Here is a 25,993-nt window from a genome sequence, read left to right on the forward strand (position 1 = left end):
ATTTGGTCGGTCGTTAACCTTAAAATCTTGACTCCTTCTTCAAAGAAGGCAAATCCCATGAGCTTTCTCTCTGTTGTGTTTCCTGCAGTACCTGCAGCACCTAGCGCAGTCCCTGGCACACAGTAGGTCCCCAGTAAATCTTTGTATCAACAGGGAGAACAGAAGCCACCATAAGGGAGGGGGAAGGTACGACAGAAGAGCCCCTGGTATTCTCTTGTATTAGCGTGCAACATTAATGATAATGTGCAACATTCTGTCCCGCCACAAAGTAGGAGGGAAATGCACTCCCTTTCTAAGGAGTGAAACGGCTGCACCCCAACGCTCCCGGCAGCATTTCTTTAGCAAATCCACTCGCCGCACACTGAGATCATGAAGCGGCCCTGCCTCCTGTCCAGTCTTATTCTCGTCCTTTCAACATATCTGACTGAAGGCTGAATGAGCGACCTAGGCCTAACCCCAGGAACCCCATTTGTCAGCCTTTGTCAGCGAGGCGGTGGCGGAGTCCAGCCCCGGTCCCAGATGCAGTGACCACAGCGTTGGGGCAAAGAAACACTGAATTCAGGGTTGGGGCTCCCCTGTACCTTCTAAAAGATTTCGGGAAGCGCCACTGAGTTAGTGAGCAGGTGGCACTTCGGGGTGACGTACCCGGCCACCCGCCACCCCCTCAGCCGTGGACCTGTGGGGAGCCCCGACTACCATCGCCCCTCGCAGTCCCCACCAGGAGCGGCCCAGTGGCGCCCCCTGTGTCCTCTGCACGCGTCAGGACACTCACCGCGTAGTGCAGCTGGGGCTTCTCGCCGCGGTACACCGGGTGCCCCATGTCGCCTCCGGGAGGAGTGGCGCGCCTTGGGCTCAGCCTGAGGTCACGGTGTCTCTCTGAGTTCCCCGTACTTCACTGCCATCCTGGGGCAGCCCCTGGGCGCGAGCCCTGCTCCGTGCGTGCCGAGTGCTGTGCAAAGCGCCCCTGGCACAGCGTCCCGCTGCCGCTGCGGAGCCGGTGGGGACCTGGAGAAGGCAGCGGAGCGAAGGGGGAGGGGGAAGAGGAGGAGGAGGAGGAGGGAGCGGCCGAGTCTGATGCGATGGGCGGGCGTTTAATTCCTTCCGCTCCTGGCGGGTCCCTCCGGCGGCCGCCGCCGCTGACAGCTGTTGGGGGCTGCGGAGGCCGAACGCGCCCACGACAGGTGTCAGGCTGGCCGGCACGCCTGCCTCCTGCCACCCCACCCTCCCCGGACCCGTGGGACCCCGGCTGCTGAGGCGGGGACTGCCAAAGCCTTTAATGCCAGCGAGAAGGCGAACTTGGGTTTCCAAGAAAGAGAGACTTTCACTAACTTTGAAGGAGGTGTGGGCCTGACAGTGGAAGGAGATTCAGAGCCTTCTCCTGGGAGGGCAGAGTTTCCCTTTCTAGAAAGCCTTCTTCTGTGAGAGTCTCAAATTGTGGGGACCCTTGGGGAGGGCAGGACTGAGAGGAACCAAGTCATGCTACCCAGGAGAACTGCTGCGGGGACAAGGCTGCCCAGGATGCTGGTCACTTAGGGTGAACCGAGTTCCAGGGGGGCTTGCAGGGCACATTCTGTAGGTTCACAATAACCCTTAAAACTGGCCTCTGCTCTGAAATCCCCTCATGGAAACCTGCACTTTAAAACACCTTGGAGAAGATCAGCGAGTTCCCTCCACAGCCTTGTCCTTCTGTAATTTACGTCCAGCCTCCCACAAGTTGAGCCCAGACAAAGGCCAGGCCTGGGGCCAGAGTAGAGACTCCAGACTCATGAATCAATCAATGCAAGCCCCAGAGGGGTGGCTACAAAGTGGAAGATGTGTTTGGGGGTAGCTTGTGCCAGTTTGTCAGGGTCCCACTGTACTGAACCGGCTGAATGACTCTCCACTTGCTCTGTGTAAGAGGAGAGGGGAGGAGAGGGGAGGAAAGTTGGATGTGGCCCCTGAATTTCAGCCCTTACAATTTAGTTGAATGAACCATCCACTGGCATGTAATATTTTAAAACAATCGCAGCATAATTATAATTAGCAGTGGGAATGTGAAGCCAGGGGTGCAAGTGGCCTGAGGAATCTACCATTAGATAGTCCCATGACAGTTTATCCACCTGGAAAACTGTATCGTTATATTTGCTAAAGTCAATCACAGGCCTACCTTCCAATCCAGCAAATTCCACCCCTAGATATACAGAGTACAATAATCTCATCATATACCAGAATGCTCATACTGTGTTGAGGCATAATTGCCCCAAATAAAAGCGATCCAAATGTACACCAACTGATGCATGACAAACCAACTGTAGTCTGTGCACATGATGGAATACTATTCAGCAATAAAAAGGAAAATGCTACTGATGCACAGAACAAATGGATTAATCTCACAGACATTATGTTGGGAGAAAGAAATCAGACACAAGTGTACATACTGTAAGATTTCACTTATTTATTCTGCAACTGAAATTCAAATATTTAAGTGCAATAGTCAAATGGAATCCATGGTAATAGGTGTCATAACAGTGGTTACCAAAGTGGGAAGGTGGTATTGACTAGGAAGGTGGTACAAGGGAACCTTCTAGGGTGCTGGAAATGATCTATATCTTGATCTGTATGGCAGCTACTAGAGTACACCCATATGTAAACATTCACTGTGCAGTACAGTTCAGACTAGTGTAATTTACACCCTTCACTACATGTATTTTATACTGCAAAAATAAAAAATAAAAATAAAAATAAATTTAAAATCAATCCCTTGCCAAACCCAGGAACTTCCAAACAGTGTTGCCTGTCTTATGAGAAAGTCAATTGAACTATTTGCCCAAGTCTTTCATTCTCCCACAGCCTGATCTACCCAAGTCTCCTTTCTTCTGCTTTGTAGGAGAAATGAGCATGCCCATTGACCTTGGAGGCCTTCCTTGCTCTGTGACATGTCCAGGCAGAGCTCGAAAAATGACACACTAAAGTTCCCTCTTTACTCTCACTCTGTTCTGCTGCTAAAAGCAACCTTTAGAGCAAAGTCATCAAAGATCCTCAGAATAAGACAGAGAACCAGCTTGAGCTTCACCATCTGGCATCTTTCAGAGAATTGCAGCCAGGGCAGCCTGATGGGGGCATGTGTGTACAGATGTAATTCAATGGCCTGGACAAGCCCCAGTTTAGGGACTTTCACTTCACTGTGGTCTATTCATAAAGGTGAACACTCCAGCCTTAGGACTTTTTCTTCTATCACGCTTGCCTTTAAGCCCCTGAAGCTAAAAATCCCTTTCCCTACAAATACTATTTAATTATTAATATATTTAAACAACACAAGGTGGATCCCTGGGTCTTAAAACCTTAACCATAGCCTTTTGATCATTACCCCTGAGTAAGTCACCTCTTAAAACTGGGTCATCCTGGATTTTGTTTGTATTCTTTCTTTCAAAAATGTAGTAAGTCACTAAATGACATTCTTGTAAGCCAAAAATACTCCATCAGCCCCACACTGTGTACTTACATTTTAGGAATGACTTCTGCCTTCTAGCATTATTTATTGCTAAAGTGTCATAGCTAAGTTGGAGTAAAATGTTCAAGTGCAATAGGATTGTTTTTTCTCTGTGTTTGAAGAGTTTGTGAGATTGGGCAAAGCACCTAAAGAAATGATCAGTTCATGCTGCAAGACTCTTAAATCACCTTGGAATGAATCATCCACCTCCTTCAATTCTTAGTCCAATTGTGTAAGGCTCAAAGCTCCAGAAAGGATCTAGAAGATCATGCAGAACTCTAAGAAGTCTGTTCAATCTTAAACAATTTGAATTTCACACATTATTCATTATTTCATTTAAATATATTTCAGGGTATATTTAAAACACCACTCTAATCAAAATTTCTTATTTGCATATCTCTACTTCCAAGTATCCTTCCCATGTTATTTGTTCACTTGGTCATTATTCAACAAATATTATTTTAAATTTTAAATTTTAATTTGTATAAATGTATGGGGTAACAGTGTAATTTCATTACATGGATAGATTGTGTAGTGATGAAGTCAGGGCTTTTAGGGTATCCATCACCAGAAGAATGTACATTGTGCCCATTAAGTAATTCACCATCATCCACCCCACTGCCCTTCTGAGTGTCCATTGTCTATCATTCCACACTTTATAAATATTTTTAAGTGCATACTATGCACAGGTATTGTTCTAGGTCAACTAAACTGTATATTGACATGGCATGTGGTTTTAAAATGTACATTTGATCCTTTGGGGTAATGGAGAGAGATAAAAAGGCAGCAAGAAGCACATAAAACCTCACTTCAGAGGAGGCTGAAGTTCATCCAATTTGTTGGTTAAGAGCCTGCTAGGCTAATGTTCTTTTTTGTTTGTTTTTCTTTTTTAAAAAATAATAAATTTATCTGATGTTTATCATTCACCCCAGAGAGGACTTAAAAATAATCTGTATGAGTTACTCTACTAGCATCACCTTTAAGAGAAAACGTGCCCTGCTAACTGTGGAATTTCCATGTCTTCCTGTCCCTAAACATTACAGCATTTCCAGAACTGAATGCTGCCCTTTCTGCCAGAGCATTTAAATTAAAATACTTGTTTGCATTTATTCTGCCTGCCTATAGGCTGAGTTAAAATTTTCCACAGTTAATGCCAATGCAAGGGTGATTACTCTTTTCAGAAAAACTTTACCCAAATCTGTGGAAGCAAATTCAACTTCAGAGTGTAGGAAGAGCTGAGGGCCCATCTGAGTACTAAAAATCACTTCAGATGGCAGGACAGGCCCTTCTTGAAGGCCCAGCCCCACCATTGTTAACAGAGTTACTATGAGACCCTCTTAGATGGGGAACCCCCTCCCCCAAACCCAGTGCCCACACTATGCCATCTTATTGTCCTGTTAATCTAGCCCCTGGAGTATTTTTAACATTTTGAAATGGAAAAATCAATAGCATATAATGTGCAGCTTAATGAATTGTTACAAAACATTCACCTGTCTAACCTTCACTGAGGTCAAAATTTAAAATATTGCTAGTACCCTAGACCCCCATGTCCCTTGGCTGTATTTCCCTCCTCCATCCCAGTGGTAGACACTGCCATGACTTCACTTCTTCACTTCCCTTTTACAGCAGGGTTTCTCAACCCCAGCACTCTTGACATTTGGGAACCAATCATTCTTTATGGTAGAGGCTGGACATTGCAGAATGTTTTGCATCATCCCCAGCCTCTACCCACTACATGCCAGTATTATTCCCCCTACGCCAATTGTGGCAACCAAAGATGACTCTAGATATTGCAGATGTCCCCCAGGGAGTGGGGAAAGGCATAATCACCCCTGGTTGAAATCCACTGCCTTTTAGGAAGTCAGGCATCCATAAATATTAGAGCTTAGTGTTGCCTGTTTCCTAACTTTATGTAAACAGATTCATAAGTATGTTTTTATTATAGCTGACTTCTTTTGCTCATCATTCCGTTTCTGAGGTTCATCCATGTTTGCTGTATGTAGCTGTTGTTTGTTCATTCCAATTGCTGTCTAGTACTCCATTATATGTGTTTATTACTATTTATCTTTGTAACTGTTGATGGACATTTATGTCCTTTTCAATCTTGGACCACTGAAAACCACACTGCTTGAACATCATTATACATATCTCCTTGTGCATATGTGCATGCATTTTTATAGGGTCCAAACCCAGGAATATAATTGCTGGGTCATAGGCATGCATATCTTCAACTTTACTAGACAATGCCTAACAGTTTTCCAAACTGTATTAATTAGAATCTTTATTTACACTATTGTATAAACAGACTGAACACAGTTTATATGAAGACTGAACACAGTTTAGAGTTGTCTCTTTTTTAAGACTTTTTCATGGGGCTACAAAGATGAAATTAAGGAAATCAAACTCCAGGATCAGAAAGGAGAGCTGGAGTAGCAGCTTAAGGCCCTCCTTGGCTGAAATCATGTGTCTCCTATAAGTGAAGGACCTACCAGCCCTGCTAAGGCCCTGGCATTGGCAGTGATAAGGCCGACTTCACCCACACGCACAGACAGGAGCAATGGATACACTGAATGTGCTTTTGAGGGAGGACATCTCATTAGGCAGAATTTCAGCAAAGTGGGGGTAAAATCTCAGCCTGACAACTGTAAACATATATGCCATTTCAGGAATTATCATTTTACTCTATAGCCATAATTTCTTCCCACCCTCTTAATCCTTCCAGGGATATGGAGATAGAAGAAATCTAAGGAAGAATGAAGGTTCTCATTCCTTTTTCCAGGTAAGTTTAGGGAGACAACCCCCAGCCTGAAGACAGCTGGGCTGAAGACCAGTGAAGGAGGAATTCCTGCAGCTGGAGCTGCAGTCACATAGGAGAGATGGAGAAGAGAGAGGAGAACATCCTGGCACAGCATAGTACCATTGTCTTTGGCCTCAAACCCTAGTACAAAGAATATCATAAAGTTATGCATCAACTGGAGTCGAGAATATGATAATCCGAGAATTCAGGGAAAGAAAACAAGTGAGGAAGGGTGAGGAAATAAATGACCATTACAGTAGGTTCTATTTGGTATTATTGGTTTATCTTGTTTTTACCGTTTTGATATTTTCACTGAAGAATTTCTACTCCATGCCACAGAGCCAGGGAGGGTGTCCTTAAAAAGTGCCTAAAAAGAGACATTTCTAATATATATGTTCTATTCAAGGGTCATTAGGCAAAAAGGAGAGGCCGCAATTTCTCCAGCTACGACTTTCCAAATAACCATTTGGGAATTAAGAAATGATTTTTCATTTATATCCATAATCTAATGTTAGTCTATTGCCTTCATTCCTCTGATCATAATCTCCTTTCTTCTGCACAGTTGCACAGTGTTTCAGTTGTCTAAAGCCTGCAGAATTCCCATGACAACACCAACACCGCAGGTGCTAGAATTATTGTTTGAAATGGTAACAATTCCACTATTCATTAAGCACCTACATCACAGGCTCAACTAGATGCTTTGCAAACATCTGGATCCTCAGAACAACTGGGAAGGAAAGTATGATTATCTTAATTTTATTTATGAGGTTAATTAACCTGTTTTGCATACCTAATAAATGGTGGAGTTGAGATGTAAATGGTAGTTGACCCCAATCTCTTTGCAGGCCATTCCAGTATGTTTCAAGGTGGAGATTCTTTTTGACAAATCAGGCCCATTCATTAGATTGCTGGTGTCCCATCCACACCTCCTAGGCCAGTGATTCTCAACAGGGGAAATTTTGCCACTGAGGAGAAACTTGGCAATATCTGAAGCTATCTTTGGCTGCCACAACTGCAGGGGAAGGGTGTCACTTGCATCCAGTGGGTGGAGACCAGAGATGCTGCTAAACATCCTGCACTGCACAGGACGGCCTTCACAACAAAGAATGTTCTGGTCCCAAATGTCTAGAGTGCCAAGGCGGAGAAATCTTTCACAGACATAAGGAATTCATCCTTTAATAATTTCCACTTAGCAGTACCTCTCACACCAACAACACATTTTCTTTCAGTGAAGTAGGTCTTGCACCACCCAAGAAAACAAAGAGAAAGTTCTCCAGAGCAGAAGAGTAGAGCTGAGCCCTGGGTCTCCACCCATCGTTGAAGACCCATACACAAGTGGGTCTCCACGCAACACTGTGTGTTGTTAAAAGGCTAACAGACTGGGTAAAAATTGGCCATCTGTGTGATCAAAACTGACCACTCTGGAGTTCTTTGGAGTGCTTGACTAGTCACCCCCCTAAAAAAACCACTTTTATAACCTCAAGAAACCCCTGGCTTCAGAGGCTCAGGAGTAGGATGAATGATGACACCTGGCATTACTCTGGTGCCTGCAGGTTTCAAAGCAATTTTGCATATATTGGTTTCCCTCCCCTCCTCCCGCCAACTAATCTATCTTGTGATAATGATAGGGAGCAGAACATATAAGGCAAATGTTAAGAATTTGTTGTCAGGAGTGTAATAAAATGAGGAGAATAAAACAGAATGTCCTTCTCCTGCCAAGTCACTTAAACTGTCTGTATCCCATTAATCCAGCAAATAGAGAGGATAAGCCAGGGAGTTCCAGATCCCCCAGGAATGCTTGGTACATAAAGGTCAAGAACCAACAGTTTAGCAGGGCCTTCTTTGCCTTGCTGTGCAGTAAGAACCAACCGAAGAAAACTGCTCCAAGCGTAATTTCTTGATTATTTTCTTTGGGGACCATGCCTTATGAAGGTGGTTCTCAGCCAGGGGCAGATTTGCCCCTTAGGGCGCATTTGACAATATCTGGAGGCATATCTGGTTGCTGTAACTTGGAGGGAGGGGGAGATGCTACTGGTATCTAGCAGGTAGAGGCCAGATATGCTGCTCAACTTCCTACAATGCACAGGACAGCCTCCCACACACAAGGCAAAGAATGATCTGGTCCCAAATGTCAACAGTACCAAGGTTAAGAAACCCTACTTTATGGTTAAAATTGTTATGGTCAAAATAATTCTAATAAATCAGAATCTAAGCATCAGACTGGGACTTTTTTCATTATTTCAACTTTAGTTGTCTTCCTTCATGTCCTTGCACACAGCACAGATGAAAAGATATTACCTGGAAAGATAATAAGATTTCTTCTCCCTTTCAGTGGAATACAGAACAAGAGGAAGAGGGACCAGAAGGAAATGGCTAGTCAGTGTTTTTGAAGGTATGGTCTTCAGGACCATGGGCATCAGCATCACTTGGGTGGGTTTTTAAAAATAGATTTTGAGGACCTCCCCAGAGCCTACTTGCACAATTCCTTGCAGCAGCACACCATTGACATTTTTAGTGAGATTCTTTGGTTGTTATCCCATGCAACACAGTTTGAAAGCCACTGATGTAGTGGTAGTATGATGCAGAAACTGAAACTCATAAAGTCCGGGTGATTTGTCCAACGTCATGCAGATAGCATGAGACAAAGTCAGAAGCCATCCTGAGCTCTGGATTTAACGTTAAAAGAAGGTGGAAAATAGTCCTAAGTGTATGACTAACAAGCAAGGATTAGATCCATTCATAGCTACAGAAGAAGAAATGACCATAACATTTGGCCCAGTTCAGCACAACCCAGAGCCTGCTAAGTAACTTGCTACATTTTCCTGTGGTTTTGTCAAGTTTTCTCCCCATTGTCTTCATGACTAAGAATAAAAAGAATGCTACACGTGATTTCTTTTAAAGCTCTTAAGATAATTGATTTCAATCCAATTTTATTTTTCAGAAGCACAAAATTTTTTCTCACATTAACATGTCAAGAAATGACAAATGTATACATAAACTACACAAATCATTAGTCCTCTTGATTTTCCAAAGGGAAAACCCATGCAGAGTCTATCGAAAAGCCTTCTTACCCAGAAAATAATTTGTTTTCTCTTATCTTAGCAAAATAAACTTAGCCACTTGTTCCCTGTTGTTGATGGGAAAGTCTGAGATTTGGAACAAAAGAAAGCTGTTTTGTACATTATAACAGACAATATGACAACCTCAAAGCTATCAGTTTGCATTTCTGTAAGTCCCATTTTTGCAGTGGAATGATTGAAAGAACAGAAGATATTCAGTCTTTGAAAGTTGAAGGAGGACATAAAGATGATGAATAATTTGAGGGGATGTCATACATAAGAAAGTCTTGTCCATATTTCTTCAGAAAGCTGGATAAGTACCAAGTGTGGAAGTTAAGGAGACTCAGATTTTGTCCAAATATAAGAAAGAACTTTCTGTATCTGACTTAGCAATTCTACTCCTAGGTATATAGCCAAGAGAAATGAAAACATATGTCCACAAAAACTTGTATACATATGTTTATGGTAGAATTATTCATAATGGCCAAAAGGTACAAACAAACCAAATTTCCATCAACTGATGAATGAATAAACAAAATATGATCTATCCATACAATGAAAGATTACTTGGCCATTAAAAGGAATGAAATACTGATAAAACGTAGATGAACCTCGAAAATTGTAAGCTAATTGAAAGAAGTCAGTCACAAAAGACCACATATTATATTATTTCATTTATACAAAATGTCAAGAATAAGCAAATCCACAGAGTAGATGTCGGGTTGCCTAGGACTGCAGAGCTTGGGGGTTGAGGAGTTGAGGGGGGGATAGCTAAAGGGTACAGTGTTTCTTTACAGGGTGATGAAAATGTTCTGAAATTTATGTTAATAGTGGTTACCCAACTTTGAATATGTTAAAGACCAAGGAATTGTTCACTTTAAATGAATGACTTGTATGGCATGTGAATTTTACCTCCATAAAGTAGAAGGAAGGAAATAAGGAAGGAAGAAAGGGAGGGAGGGAGAAAGGGAAAGAGGAAGGAAGGACTGACTTTATAACAAATCTAGATGGAAGGCAACAGTCCCAGGAGGTGGTAGTATCTTCTTCCCTGGCCATATGTAAGCTGAACCTAGATTACCATCAGCCAGAGAGGCTGCACTATGTGGGCAGTCTCACTATACGCCCTTCAAACTCTAAAATGTAACAGTCACTGTTTCAATATTTTATCCTTTTTCTGTTTCCCTAACTGCAACATGAGTAGTGCAAAGCTGGCTTCTATCAATTCATTCAGTCCATTCTTTCATTCAATATTTCATTGCTGACTTAAGGTAAAGCCTTACGATATTTCTCTGTCTTAATAATATATGTGCTTGTTGCTTTAGGTAGAGTTCCTCAGAAGCAGATACTAAGATAAAGACTGATGTGCAATTGATTTATTAAGAACCTGTTCCCAGGAGAAACTGGTAAGGGGTGAGCACAACAGGGTAGGGAAGGGAATAAAGCCAAGTAAGGGTGTGATTTCTAGCAAAGTCCCAGTCTCAGTCTGGTCCTGAGGGAAGCTCTGGGGTATTAATTACATCTAAACTTTGTCCCGCCTTCGCCAAAGAATTTGGACTTTAATATTTTCACACACATCAGTCAGTCATGGGCTGTGGGACGCCCTGCCCCCAGGGTGATGTAAACTCCCAGGCACTTCCTGCTCTTTGTGAATATAGGGCAACTGCTCCAGAACCCCACAGAGTGCTCACAGATGTTGGTCATTAGAAGCAAAACTACACAGAAGCTGGTGAATGGGACAGGCACACAGAACTGGTAAAAGATCTGAGATATTCCGGGCAGAGCACAGACAGAGTCCACTGTGCTTTTTGGTTGAATACATGTTAAGCTCTAAAGGCTATGTATGACCTTGTTCCTACGTCCAGAGGTCTTGAACAGGGTAGAAGCTTGCAACCTCCAGATTTCCACCTGGGTGAGGTATGAGTCGATCTTTTCGTGCTCCTCCTTACTGATAAATGCTTTGACTGACATCTTTGCCTACATTCGATCTGTTTCATTTCATACACTGAAAATCTTCTGAAATGGGTAATCTGCCCACAAGCACCACAGGGAATTCCTCAACAGCTTTAGCATCCGTAATATTACCCCAAAATAGCATTGCTGTTCTGCCTCTTACTTTAAGGTTGGGCAGATGCCAAAAGCTGCAAACCCATGGAACCATCCATGACTGGGTACACTTACCAGATTTGTTTCCTTCTCTTAAATTAACACAAATAGGCCTACGATGCTAATTCCGGAGCCACGTTCAAATTTCACTGTTTCATCAATCATTTCGTGAGCTCATTAGTTGATTAACACTTTTTTGGTGGTGATTAAATTAGTGTACATGCACACTCATGTGATTGTGTAATCACTTAAAACACAGCCAGGCACATAGAAGCTCTGTATCAATGTTTGCTATTATTACACAAGTACAGAGCTTCTCTCAGGTTGTATGATGGGATCTTTGTCCTCAAAATCATTCTTCCTGCCAAAGGGCTTACAACAATTTTTCTGACCTATTTCAATTAAAAAGAAATTGTTTCTATCTTGCCTTTACTTCTACTACTTCTTACTAGCACTTTCTTCTTTCAAGTCCTCTGAGGTTATCACATAAGATGGGGTTCCTGGCAAAATTCCTCAACACCTAGCAGAAACACAGCAAATATTCCATAGACTGAAAAATGAGAAATTCTTTTTAAAAAGGGCAGAAACTAAAAGAGCTCCCAGAACCTCTTGACGCATATTTTGGTGGTGAAGAGAGAGCCAGAGGGCTTTGCTCCAGAGTATGGTTTTGTTTGTATCTCTGAAAGTGCACGAGTTGAAATTCCATAAATAGAGGAGCTTCTGTACCACTTTCTATTGCTAATATTTTCTTTTCCTCTGACGTCTGTCCCCAGCATTTCAGTTCATGGTGAGTGCTTAATAAATGCATGATGACAACAGATGTTAGAAAGTGTTATGAGAGCACAGAGCATTCTAGAAAAACCTAGGAAAACACCAGTGGGGGAAAACATCATTATTTAATAAATTTATGAAAACTTTAAAAGGAAAGCATGTTGCTTTTCAACCAAGGACTTTCTAACAGAACAAACCTGTGGGGAGATAATTGTCTCAGATCTAGCACAGGGTGAGTAAAATTGTTTTTACATTTTTAAGTGGTTGGAAAAAATTAAAAGAATAACATTTTATGAAATGAAAATTACATGAAATACAAATTTCAACATCCATAAATAAAGTCTTCTTGGAACATAGTCACACCCATTCGTTTACTTACTTGTCTATGACTGCTTTCTCACTACACCAGCAGAGGTGAGCAGTTGCCAGAGACCAACTGCATGTTCACTAAACCTAAAATATCTGGCCTTTTGCAGAAAATGTTCACCCACCCCTGATTTAGAAAACTAAAATTGCAATTTGTTTCCTTTGAATCTTTTTCTACTTTTGGCTTTCATCTTTTCCCTCCTGGAGTTCTATAAGCCCAAAAGAAAAAAATTATCTTCCATATATTCATCTCTATTAACATAGTGATTATTTTGTTTCATTTATAGTCTGGAAACAGGCAACTTACCAAAGAGAAACCAGACTGCTTAGATCAAGAGGACTTCCAAATTGGATGCTACTGCTTTATGTATCTGAGCTTTTAAAGACACATTTGTATTATTTCTAGAAGCCTTAGGTAAATGTATTTGGGATTCATTTTGTCTGTAGAAAGCACCTGCAGCCCCATTTCTTCTAGAACAATATAAATTGTAACTAAAAACAATGTTCCCTTGTTGCATTTGTATTTACTATTCTCAAACCATTTGACAAAGTATTTCCCTCTCACTAATTAGTGTTTCCTAAGTGTTATTGGAAGCCACTCGCTTGCCTTGCAAGTTTAATCCTACATTTGGACACATGCTTGTTAACTGGTTTCCCTCCAAAGTTGAATGGGGCTTGCACCCATCTGTCCTGGATTCAATTACACCAAATGCCACGTGCTCTGAGATCAGAAAAGCAAAGGATTCTAAAACATCCATGTCTATATTTGGCCCTTGACATCCTATTATTCTTCCTTGTCTTAAAAACCCTAGGCCACTCACAGGAAGTGAACTCGAATTGTTATTTTTATGGCATAAACTTTTCAACAGGCTGTAACTTCTATGTCACGTCATACTATAGAGATAAATATGTGTGTACATAAAATTTTTAAAAATCCAACCCATTGTTTTGCACTTACTACAGTACACATAGCATCCTCTCCACACTTTGAACATTCCAAAATGCAGCCATCCTTCTACTCAATTTCTTGCCAGAGGAGACGCCCACTGAAATTCTAGGTCACACATTGAATGTGATTCCTTTGTTTTCAAGGAGAAATTTCCCTCCACCTATAATACTCTTCTTCCTCTGTCACCTCCCTTCCATTTCTCCTTTGCCTGTGTAACTCCCATTAGCCTCTCTGGATTTTCTGGAGGGACATTCCCCGATTCACCTCACCACCCTCCAATAGGAGCTTTGCTAGCTTCCTGTTCGTACCTCTGTTAGGATGCTCATCTTGTCTGTTTCCTCCTGAAACACTTGTCTCCTCAAAGACAGGGCTGTCATACTCATTTTTTACCCCCAGAGCCTGGTCCCATATACAATAACCACTTGAGTAATATTTGTTGAATGCTGTTACTAAATACAATTTCAGGAGATGAGAACAATCAGCATCAGTGGTTACAGCACCAGCAAATCAAGAAACAGTCTCATCAGGAATCAATTACAATGGCAATGACTGCTGCCTGGAGGAACCTGGTGATTTATATAACATAATCATTCATCGGGCCCAGATTTGACTGCCATGCCCAAGTGCTGAATGCTGCAGATGGCTCACCATTCTCATTAGGACACTGTGATGTAGTATTTCAAAAGCAAAACTTTTCAGAATCATAATTCCGACCCTTAGGAAAGAATAAACCATATCTCCAGAAAAGGACAGTCCACAGGAAATCAAAGGGATGCTCTCCAATCTCAGGGCTGCCATTTTTGGTTACAGAATAAATATATCAAAGGCCCTCCTACGAAGGAATTCAGTATGACCAAGAGGTAAATGCGACTCCCAGAGCAGGGGTGATTCCCAACAACACATTAGTCTATGTAGAGTTTAGGAGGCAGAACTCTCTAATTTGGTTTCTCACCAAAACAAGTGCAATCTACTCAAAACCCTTTAAAAAGGCTGTGCTTTGATAATTGGGTCTTGTCTTTGCATACTCTCCCCTGATCAACTCTGTTATCAGTGAGACCTATCTCCTTGATGTTTCCACACTGAAGGGACATCACGGGGCAGAATAATTTGCTTTTCCTAAGACAAGACTCTCCAAACGTTTTGGTTCACAAAGTGAGAAGCCCAATTAGCAGCCAACCACAGGAGCCTGGCAAGGACACACTTGTTCCAATGCCCCTAGTCCCCCAACTCAACTGTCCTCCTGGGACTGCCAAGTAAAAAAGAGAAGGAACAGGGAAGTTATTTCCCTAAGGAGCCCCTTGGGAAGCAGCGGTAACCCAAGCACAGGGGCCATGCCACTTTGCCTTCTACTGTCAGATTTTAATTTTCACAAAATCGAGAGTCATGAGATTTTCTGTGTTTTCTCCTAAACTAATATTTGGATTTCTTTTTAAAAAATGATCCTTTTAGGTGCTACACGAGACCTGGGAGGCTGCATCGAGATCACCTAAATCTTCTAAGATTCTTGTACACAGCTCCAATTCCTTCTCATCACTTGCCAGGTTTTTTTTTTTCCTTTGGAGGATGGTAACTTAAAAAAAAATCTCATGAATTTCTACACATATGTATTTGAAATATATATACACACATATACGTAACATATACACATATACAGTCTAAGAAACATAAAATGATATTTTTAAATGAAAGATTTTGGATAATTATGAAACAATAACTAGTACATCTTATGTATATAACTATTGGATTGAATATCTAGCTTTACAGTTATTTAAATTTCATTTACAGCAGTGTCTTTAAAAAATTGTCATCAATTGCCCTAATTCTTGGATTATTACATCCCTTCTATTCATTTTTAGCATTTAATATTTTTCTTTCCTTTATAACTCCCCACCGGCATCAATGAGAGGGGACAAATTTAACTGAATATGTCAGCCAAAAAATTTGGGTGATTTTTAAAAAAGACCTGGCTGTTTCTTCTGACCCTCTTCTTAAAAAAAAAAAAAAACTGCCTCAATTCTTCCTTTGGGAGTAATAATATTTGACTCCTTTTGTAAAATCTAAAATTGATTTTTTTTAGAAGTATACACATTTTATTCAGCTTCCCACATAAGACTGGGCAGCCAGTCAAAATTCAGGAGCACAACTGAGGCAGACAACACTTTGCATACAAACAGCTCCCCCAGTCTCCAGCACTTCTTTACAATTTCACCAAGTTAAGACTAAACAGAAACGGGGGAAAAAATCCTTCCAAATTGCCTTCTTAGGGTCCATAAATTCCACATTCAGCTTCTTTGCATCCTTTGCTCTCTCCTTTGGCAAGAAAGCCCAGGGGCACGCAGTCTGCTCAGTGGGTTAATCCACTGCAGTTTAGACACAACCTTTTTATTTTTGCCATGGGGTGTGTGGAGCTGAGACCACCTAGTCAGTCACACTGTCAGGGTAGACGTAGTCAAATGCAAAAATCTGCAATCAGAAAATTTATTCCATTTGTGAATAAGACTAGAATCCAAAGGGCCAGGGCTAATTATGTAGGTTCATGTGGTTGTTTCATGAGGGACATGTCATAGGCATCATTTTCAATAGAAAACTGGCGGAGAGCAATGCTGATACATTTCTATCATTAAAGAGATGTGCATTCTTTTTTTTTGATTTTGAAACTCTTTATTGAAATACAACATATAAGGAGAAAAATTCTGAACTCATAAGTGTACAACTCTGCATTTTGCCAAAGTGAACCCCCTGTATAACGACCACCCAAATCATGAAGAGTCCTCTCCTGATCTCTACCCCTAAAAGGAACCATATTCTGACTTCAAACACCATTGATCTGTTTGCCTGTTTCTGAACTTTAAGGCCACAGAATCAGTCTTTTTTGTCTGGTTTCTCTTGTCAATATTATATGTTGTAGCAGGTAGTGAGACTCCTCTTCATCGCTAAAAGTATTCCATCGTATGAATAAAACACAGTTTTCCCTTTTCTATTGTTGATAGACATTTTGGTTGTTACCAACTTTGGATTATTAATAAATAGTGCCAACGTGAACATTCTGGTCCATCCCTTTTGGTGAATATACGTAGGCATTTCTGTTGGGCATATACCTGAGAGTGGAATGGCTCCATCACAGAGGGGGACATATGTTCTACTTTAGTAGACACTGCCCAACAGCTTCTCAAAGTCTTTATACCAACCCACAGTGCCACCAGCAATGTACAAGAGTTCCAGTTGTCCCGTATTAATGCAATACTTGATATTGTCAGTTCCCTCTTTATTTCTTGATTATAGCCATTCTGATGGGAAAGCAGTGCCATCCCACTGTGGTTTAAATTAACATTTCCTACCAGGTGCGGTGGCTCACGCCTGTAATCCCAGTACTTTGGGAGGCCGAAGTGGGTGGATCACGAGGTCAGGAGATCGAGACCATCCTGGCTAACATGGTGAAACCTCATCTCTACTAAAAATACAAAAAATTAGCCAGTCATGGTGGCAGGCACCTGCAGTCTCAGCTACTCGGGAGGCTGAGGCAGGAGAATGGCATGAACCTGGGAGGCAGAGCTTGCAGTGAGCTGAGATTGTGCCACCGCACTCCAGCCTGGGTGACAGAGCGAGACTCCGTCTCAAACAAAACAAAACAAAAAAACAAAACAAAAATGAAAACAAACAAAAAAAATATTTCCTGGTGACTAATGAGTTGGAACACCTGTTCATGTGCTTATTGGTCTTTGGATATCCTCTTTGTAAAGTGTCTGTTCATGTCTTCTGCCCATTTTTTTCATTGAGTTATCTGTTTAGAACAGAGGTTGGCAACATTTTCCTATAAAGGGCCAGAGAGACCACATTTTAGACTTCGGAGGTCATATATACAGTCTGTGTCACAACTATTCTGTTTGACAGCACAAAAGCAGCCACAGACCATATGTAAATGAAGGGGTGTGGTTGTGTCCCAATAAAACTTTATTTACCAAAACAGTCAGTGGGCTGAATTTAGTCCACAGGCAGCGAATGTTGACCACTGGTTTAGAAGATTTGTGTGGTTTTGACTTTTAAACATTAGCAAAAGTTGGGCTATATACCAGAGCTTGCTAATTGTCTACCCAATATCCATTCTCCTGTCATTTATTGGTAAGATAATACTGAAGGAGGTGGTAAAAATACCTGGCTGAAAAAACTATCGATATTGGAGAGCAAGTGTTAGGTTGAGGGCTTCAGTAATTTTGGGAAGCTGTCTCAGCAAGGATGCCCTTTTGAGCTCCCCTCTTCCTTATTCTTTCTGTCTGATACATGGGCATGATGGCTGGAAATATAGCATTCATCTTGTGAGCATGAGACAACCTTTTGAATGGTGTGGTCCCACATGATTATCTTACCTTCATTACTAGCCAAACATCTTGTCTTCACATTTCCAGGTGAGAGACCGATTCGGATTACAGGGTCAAGGGCATATTACTACCTGGAGACTTTTGCATACTTATTTTAGCAAAGGTACACACCAGAGAACCACACAATGCAAATGTCAACTTGAGGCTTTAACAAGCACTCTTGTCTACATGTGAACAGGATTTAATAAGGGGGAACAATCTTTTTCCCCCTATCTTTAACACCAAAGGAATGACTGCTTTCAAACCACTTCGGGCTTCTTCAACTCTCTTGTTTCATAGCCCAGCCTGTTCTAAAATCATTCTCTTCTGTCTGAAGCATTGCAAAGCACTTTTCCAAGCAGGAAGCCTGAGCCCAGCAATACTGTGATTGTAAAAGCAAATATGAAAGCCATTATAAACTCAGCAGTAACTCCCTACTTAGAACTTTAGAATTTATTTTTATTGAGAAGAACATTCTTTTAAAAGCACTGTTCTTTTCCTTGTTGTCTGAGCTCACTTTGCCTACTTGGACAAAAACTGAAGCTGTTAAGAGTTAAGGCTGAAGACTTGAATATGTGGTCCATATGGGCATGAAATAGTTGAATTTCCAGGCTCTTAAAATAGGACAGGAAGGCATCAAAAACCTCTGCAAGGTAAAAGTTTTCTGACATTGTAAGAACTCTTAAAACTCTTCCCCATTTTCCAAGACCACATGGGGGCCAGATAATTTTCACTCTTACTGTGTCACTTTTCAAGGTGGTGCTACTTAATAATTACATCCAGATGATAGACAAAAACTGGATTATCCTAGGCAAACCTAGATGTGTGGACATCCTACACACATTGCCCCTTCTCTCCAAGACTCAATGCAAAGTTGAGATCAAATATGTCAAGAGAAGCCTAGGGCAGCAGCATGCAGATGTAGCCAATGCTTTTTAGAATATCAGTTCAATGATATCAAATCTGGAACTTTGCAACATCTTATTAGGGCAGTGGTTTCAACCAGGGTGATTCTGCCTCCCAGAGGACATTGGGCAATGTGTGGGGACATTTTGGTTGTCCTGACGAGGGTCAGGGGTTGGGCACTACTGGCATCTAGTGGGTAGATGCCAAGGATGCTGTTAAACATCCTACAGTGCACAGGATGGCCTCTCACATGTGGCCCAAATATCAACAGTGCTGAGGTTGAGAAACTCTGAATTAAAGCCAGCAGAAGCTGGAGCAATAGATAGGATGGGCCATGCACATTCCAAAGCACATCAGCATGAACCTTATGCCCTGTGGTTGGTTCAGAAGAAAGACCCAGTCTCACAGGTTGAGTAAAGTTAACTTCCCATCACACCACAGTCAGAGTTCCCCAGTTGCTTCAAGCAGAGGGTACAGAAGTTAGTGTCAGACTGTTGTTATTATATATGTTCAAATTACATTTCTCAATAAACTAACTTATTTAAAAGTAATTTATTACATCTGAGAGGTTAATTATTGTTAATGATATGTTTGGGCTTTTGTTCTACAACCTGAATTAAAGGATCCCTTCAGGTATTATTCCTTGAAATCACCTCAACTGACCACTGTGATGAGAATTTCCATGTCCAGAGTGAGAAAGGCAGATCATGACTTCTGGTATCTTTTTTTAAGAATGGAGCCTGAATAAGTTCCATCTTATCTGGGCACGTTCCAAGTGAAAAATTCAGTAACTGGGCTTTAGAAAGAAAAGAAATTGATAACCAGCCATGATACTCAGTATTCATTTTCCAATATGGACCAACATGGATGTAAGGAACTGTGTTTTTTCTCCTTAATTGCTTTTCACTCCTTCTTTTGATGCCCTCCTCAGATAAATTCTCCATGTGACTCACACTGAAAAGAAAAAAAAAATGAGAAATTCTCTTGTAGCCAGAAGAGTTGTTGGCAGAAAGCTGACATTCCGTTCCTTTTCTGTCCTACCAACGTACACACATTTAATTCCAAAGAATGACTGATGAAAAAAAATTTAAAAAACCTCTGGGCCCTGACTGAAACATCAAACCACCTCAGAGGGTGGCAACCTTAATAATAAATATTTAATAGGCCTTAGTTGCAAATATGTAAATACTTTACAGAGACAATGAAACCACATAACTTCGATTGACATTTTAAGGAATATCTATTTTATTTGTAGGGAAGTATATCTCACTTCAGCCTACCTTCTAAATCATAAGAACGACATTGAGTCTCACATCTTGTCAGAGATTTTTTTTGGCCAGGCCATATTTTACTATTAAAAAAAGTGCTTATTAATGAGGAGTCTCTAAATGCTAGGAACAGATTTGCAATCTAATGTTAGTTTTCCCAGAAGACACTGAATTTCCATAAGGAAATAGTTTAGAATACCGTCATTGGTCTAGTCAACATTGAATTACACTGTTTCACTTGTGCCTATGGATTACATGGTTGAAGGAAATGACACTGTAGCGTCAGACACGCACTTTCTCCAAGATGAGGGAGGAGGTACTTGAGTCTTCAAGGGAGTAAGTTAAGATGACAAGCCTGATGACTGTCTACATCAGAATATCATGACCTATTAGTTTTCCACAAACCCATCTGTAGTTAGAACCTTCCATGTGTCATCATTTACAAGTTACTTCATTTCTATAGCACCATAACAAACTATGATTTAAATGGTTTTATTAAAGCCAAAATTGAAAAGTCAAATCAATTAAAATATGAACTTGGAAACCTTCCCACAAAAATAATCCACTAGAGTCCTTTATTATCTTAGATCAGGGGTCAACAAACTACAGCTCTCAGACCAAATCCAGCCCACTGCCTATTTTTGTAAATAAAGTTTTATTGGAACACAGCCACAACTCATTCATGTATTGTATGTTTGCTTTAAGGTTACAAAAGCAGAGTTGAGTAGTTGTGTCAGAGATTGTCTAGTCTGCAAAGCTGAAAATATTTACTCTCGGCTTTTTACAGGAACAGTTTGCTGGCCCCTGCCTTAGTTTCCTGGGTCTCTTCCAAGTGAATACTTTTACACAGGGGTACTTGTATACATAATTAATAATCTTCAAGAAAGAATGTTATCTACAGACTTAGCAATAAAACATGCAAACAGTCACAAAGCAAGAACACATGGTTCTAGCAAGAAAGGTGTTTCTAAGGGATGCTGGCTCCACAAATTTTTCACTTAAGGCATTGCAATTTTCATAAATAATTGTCAATTAATATAAAGAATTTGGTTGACATGTATATTTAGTGATGCAAGGGTGGGTGTTTTAAAATAACAGATATAATAATAACCCGTTCTATAGAAGACAGCTGTGCTAAAACACTTGCAGTCACCATTGGACAGCCTTTATGTTAAGGAAATTGGGAATAACCAAGGCAGACTTCTAGAACAAAGGAGTACAAGAAGACTAAACAAATACTTCTCCACACTTATGCTTTCCACCTCAATTGGAACAGCTTTCGCCTCAAAGCATATTCAGCCACTCTCTGTCATGCATCCACTATAATTGTACCACTTGGAAATCTTAACCTCAAATATTCCAGTCTTTGAGCACAGCCTCCAATCCTTCCTCCTTACTTGATTTTCTTCTGGATCATCAGTCCCTCTTGACTTTTGTGCCTTCCTTATCCAGCCTGGATTCCAAAGTCAGCTGCAGAAACCCTTCTTGCCCTTCCGTTGTCTCAGACCATACCACCATACCCTCCTTCCTCAAGTTGGATGGTAGGTACACTGGGGCAAAATGAGTGCACAAATATGCAGACTAGACACAGATCCACAATTCTTATCCCAGATGGGGTTCAGAGCACTGGTTGGCCATCAGTCCATTGCATTCCTTCCTCTTCCAGGACTTGCAGCTTTTAGCCTGTACTCACTCCACTTCTTTTCTCAAGCCCCTGCATGAACTGGCACCACTTAAAGTTACCTCTTCTCTCACAGAGAACCAGCACGATTTCTGGGAACTATTCCTCCATCTCTTAAAATATGCTGCTGTATAGTTGTGATATAATTGGTCTGGGGGTGGGCCTGGACATTGGGATTCTGAAAGGCCCCATAGATGATGCACTCAGGGCTGGGAACCACTGGCCTAGTCTTTAATTCCTCCCAAATGAGTGCGTTCATCTTAGCTCTTTCTCTGAGCTCCTACCAAAAAGCTCCCTGGACATCCCTGCATGTACATTCCACAGGCATCTCAAATTTATCATGTGAAATACCAAACATTATCCACACTTCTCTCCTACCATAAAGTATGTTTCATTGAAATGTCTCACCTTCATCCAATTTTCTAAGCCAGGGGCCAGTGATGCCTCCAGGGTTTTATATGCAGCAATATAGTTTGGTGCGGGAGGCTGGGAGTAAGTTTTGTTGACTTGGTTTCTATACTTCTCTGGGGCAGCTGGGAACAAGATGTTGTGAAAGCTATGAGAAGCGTATTCTTCACTAGCCTTCCTTTGTCACTGCCAGCTGAGACACCACCTTTGGCCCCTAACCCAACAAGCCACCAAGGCTAGTGGGCCCCATGTCAGAATTCTCTCTTGAATCTATACGTTTTATTTCCTTTGTGTCCTCACCACCAATGGTTTATTCATTGGTCTCCCTGGCTTTGGCCTGCCATCCCCACCTTCGCAAGCCCCAATCCATATAGCTTACTCTCCACTGCCAAAACTGTCTTTCTCAAGTGCCAGTTCAATTACATCTGATTAGCAACAGAAATCTGACATCCAGGCAGCCATTGTGTGTTGTTTGGGAGTCCCTGGAAGACCTCACATTGGTTTGTGCTCCCAGGCATGCATCCCAGCTTTTCTCTCCTGCCTGGGCACATTCTCACTAGGCTTCTAGGCTCGAGCTCTAAAGTCACACCTCCACTAGTGGAGCCTCCTCTATACCCACAGGCCAATGCACCCCTACCTCTTTGGGCTACGCTGCCCCTGTACATGCCTTCTCTTGGATTAAAAGTCATCATTTATTTTCTACATGTGCCTTCTTTCCCTTACCAAGTTCCCCTGAAAGCATGAGCCACAACTTCCTGATTTTTAGATCTGCATCCTTCAGCATAGGGGCTGGCACACTGCTGGAGATGTGCTAACAAAGCCTTAGTAGATGGATGCATCAAGGTCCAGGGATTTGGAAGGATTCCTGGATGATTTGTAGCTGACTGGCATCAGTGATCATAGGTGCCTTAGGCAAAACTGGGAGTAAACATACGTGGACTGACATGTCAGAAACATCTTGGCTAGGAAGAAAAATGTCAGGCTGTGAAGCTCCACGATGCTGCTGGGGAACACTCTAAGACACACAGGTATGATATCCTTTCCCTGTGACAGGTGAGGTATTCACCCTGACAGAAATGGCTGATGAGTGGGCACATTCCACGACTATGGACACTCACAGTTGTCACCAGAACAGCCCCTAGATACCAACAACAAGGCAGTTTGTTCTTGCTCCTTTAAGGGAGAGCTTCCCAGAAAAATAAGAAGTAACCTGACAGGTCGTTGATATTTGCATAGAGCGTGATAAGTGATTTATGCTTGAAATCCCCTTTGTAGAACAAATAATGTGTGTGTGTGTGTGTGTGTGTGTGTGTGTGTGTGTGTGTGTGTGTGTGTGTTCTTTTGCTATCTATTGTATGTTTGATCCCAGGTTGATGAAAGGGTGATAGCTGAAATCCTATAAAAAAACAGCTTGTTGGGCTTGCAGCCCTGTCAACATATGGTGTTCAAACTAAATACAACAAACGTGTCATTTCAACGTGCTCAGCTACCTACGTGAAATTCTAAACAAGTAATACAATATCAGGAGAAGAGAAATGTTTTTCTGGAACTGAGCACCTGAGCCTGCTGGGCTTCTGAGTCATGCTAGTGTGAGATGAGCCCTTCACTGCAAGGCTCTGGTGAGCCTGCCCTTTGTAATGCACGTTCTTCCAAGGCCGAACATCTCCGACATCCTCTAAGAAGTCACAGAAAACTCACCCCGAAGAAATCCATTTTACAGCATCAGATTCATACACTGGTTCTGCTAGTACTTCCTGAATGCCAGCCATTCCAAAAGATGAAAATCATGGTCCAAAGCAGGGTTTCTAATCTTCAGCACTATGAACCGGTGTGGGCAGATAACTCCATGTGGTGCTAGCTGTCTTGTGCATTGAAGAACATTTAGCAGTACCCTGGGCCTCTGTCCACTAAATGTCATTTGCACACCTCCCTCCATTGTTGTGACAACCAAAATGTCTCCAGGCATTATCAAATGTCCCCTGGGTGGCAAAATCCTCCCCCATTTCCCCACCACTGACCTCCGTTGCAAACCACTGGTCCAAAGGATGGCATCTTGCTGGAGAATTACCAAGAGGGCTGTTAATATGAGTGCAGGTGAGAGACCCCAGCATTCCCATTCGTGGATCTGGCTGTGCAGCATAGCTTGCCCAGGGATGCTTAGCCTCCCTGTAACCTGCACACATTGAAAGTGTTCATAAAGCCAATGTCACATGGATCCTCAGGGAAGAGTTATCACAATAGCTGCCCCTTACGAGAATTCATTCCAATACCCTTAACGGTTGCAGGAATAAAATGCAGCTGTTAGACGCAGGGGCAAACACCAAGATGTGGCTTTTCTTTCTCTCTCTTTTATTTTTCATAATTACCCAAAGAGAAACTGTTATCACCATGGCCTATAATGGAACTAAAACGCAGGAGAACCACTTGTTACCATAGCAACAAAGCCAGAGTACATTTTCTGTACCCCTTGAGTTCACAGTGCTGCTTTCTGGTGCCATCTGACTTGATTTTCTAATTGCTTTCACAGAACAATCAGTCCACTCAAGCATTACAGTTCAAGAAGTAAAACCTTAGTTACAACTGATGATAAATATTCAAACGTGGTTCCTCAAGTTGAAAGAGGGTTTATATGAAAGCGAATCTAGCAATACAAGTAACAGTTCTGAAGAACAACATTCTGGAGACTCACAACCCCCACTCATCTATACTTTCAGCTTTGCTTTTGCTGCTCACTCTGTCTACAGTACCTTCTGCACCCCGCACAGGTGTCACTCCCCTGCTCCCCAGAGTAAGACAATGCCCTTTCTCCATGATGCATAGCACCTTGGTAACAATCTGCCCCACTGTAATACCACTCCTTTACATGTTTGAAATTACTGCTAGACTGGAAACTCCTTGAAGGTAGAGATGATGTCTTCCCTGGCATTTAATAAGGGTTTAATAAATGTCTGTTGAATTGAAATGACCCTTTATGTTTGACACTTAAGATGAAAATCAACAGATAACAAAATAAACTCATGCAAAAATTAGGAAAACAAGAAAAACCACAATTACGTATCAACCCCTGACCCCAGACTTCTGGCAGGAGATATAATATTAGTATGGATGCAATCTGAAACCCTAAATATTCCATCAATGGGTTCAGAGTAACCACATTGTTCATTCATTCATTAAATCATTCAAGGAATATCTATTAGATGTCTATTATGGACTAGGTACATGATAAATGAGAATAATAATTTTTTTAATTTATTTTTTTGAGACTGAGTCTCACCCTGTCGCCCAGTCTGGAGTGCAGTGGCACGATCTCGGCTTACTGCAAGCTCCGCCTCCCAGGTTCAAGTGATTCTCCTGCCTCAGCCTCCTGAGTAGCTGAGATTACAGGCATGCACCATCATGCCCAGCTACTTTTTGTATTTTTAGTAGAGACGGGGTTTCACCATGTTGGCCAGGCTGGTCTCATGGTCAAACTCCTGACCTCAGGTGATCCGCCCACCTCAGCCTCCCAAAGTGCTAGGATTACAGGCATGAGCCACCGCACCAGGCCATGTTTTATATTTCTACAATGTTTTACAGTCCATGTAACAGTTTCATCCACAGAACCTAATCAGAGGAATATCCGGAAACACATTGAGTGGTTGCATTTCCTAAGATCATACAAAAGTGAGAAATCTGGCTCTTCTGACCGATGCTATGCTTACTGTTCTTTTTACAAAAACTTCCATTCAGAATGATACCTCTGAAGAATTGCATGCTTCTCAACAAGCAAATAATTGAATTTTTCAACCTTCAAAACTTCAATATTCTGCTCACATACCATGACAGCTAATGAATTTTACTCTACAGAGATTTTTTCATAGA

General features: G+C 41.7%; 1 protein-coding gene across 3 annotated transcripts in view; it reads right to left on the reverse strand.

The window, feature by feature from the left end:
• The window catches only part of ARHGAP6 (Rho GTPase activating protein 6), a 524,611-nt gene that overhangs the window by 288,191 nt on the left and 210,427 nt on the right, over nt 1-25,993 (reverse strand). Inside the window, exon 1 of one of the 3 annotated variants that reach the window (XM_003317341.7) lies at nt 773-25,626. The exons of the other annotated variants lie outside the window; for them this stretch is intronic. Coding sequence (XP_003317389.1) covers nt 773-820 — 48 coding nt within the window. The 5' untranslated portion in view covers nt 821-25,626. Of the gene's footprint in view, nt 1-772; nt 25,627-25,993 lie in introns of those variants that run through there. 3 annotated transcript variants of the gene reach the window in all.

This window comes from Pan troglodytes, chromosome X (assembly GCF_028858775.2).
Source record: "Pan troglodytes isolate AG18354 chromosome X, NHGRI_mPanTro3-v2.0_pri, whole genome shotgun sequence".
Lineage (NCBI taxonomy): Eukaryota > Metazoa > Chordata > Mammalia > Primates > Hominidae > Pan > Pan troglodytes.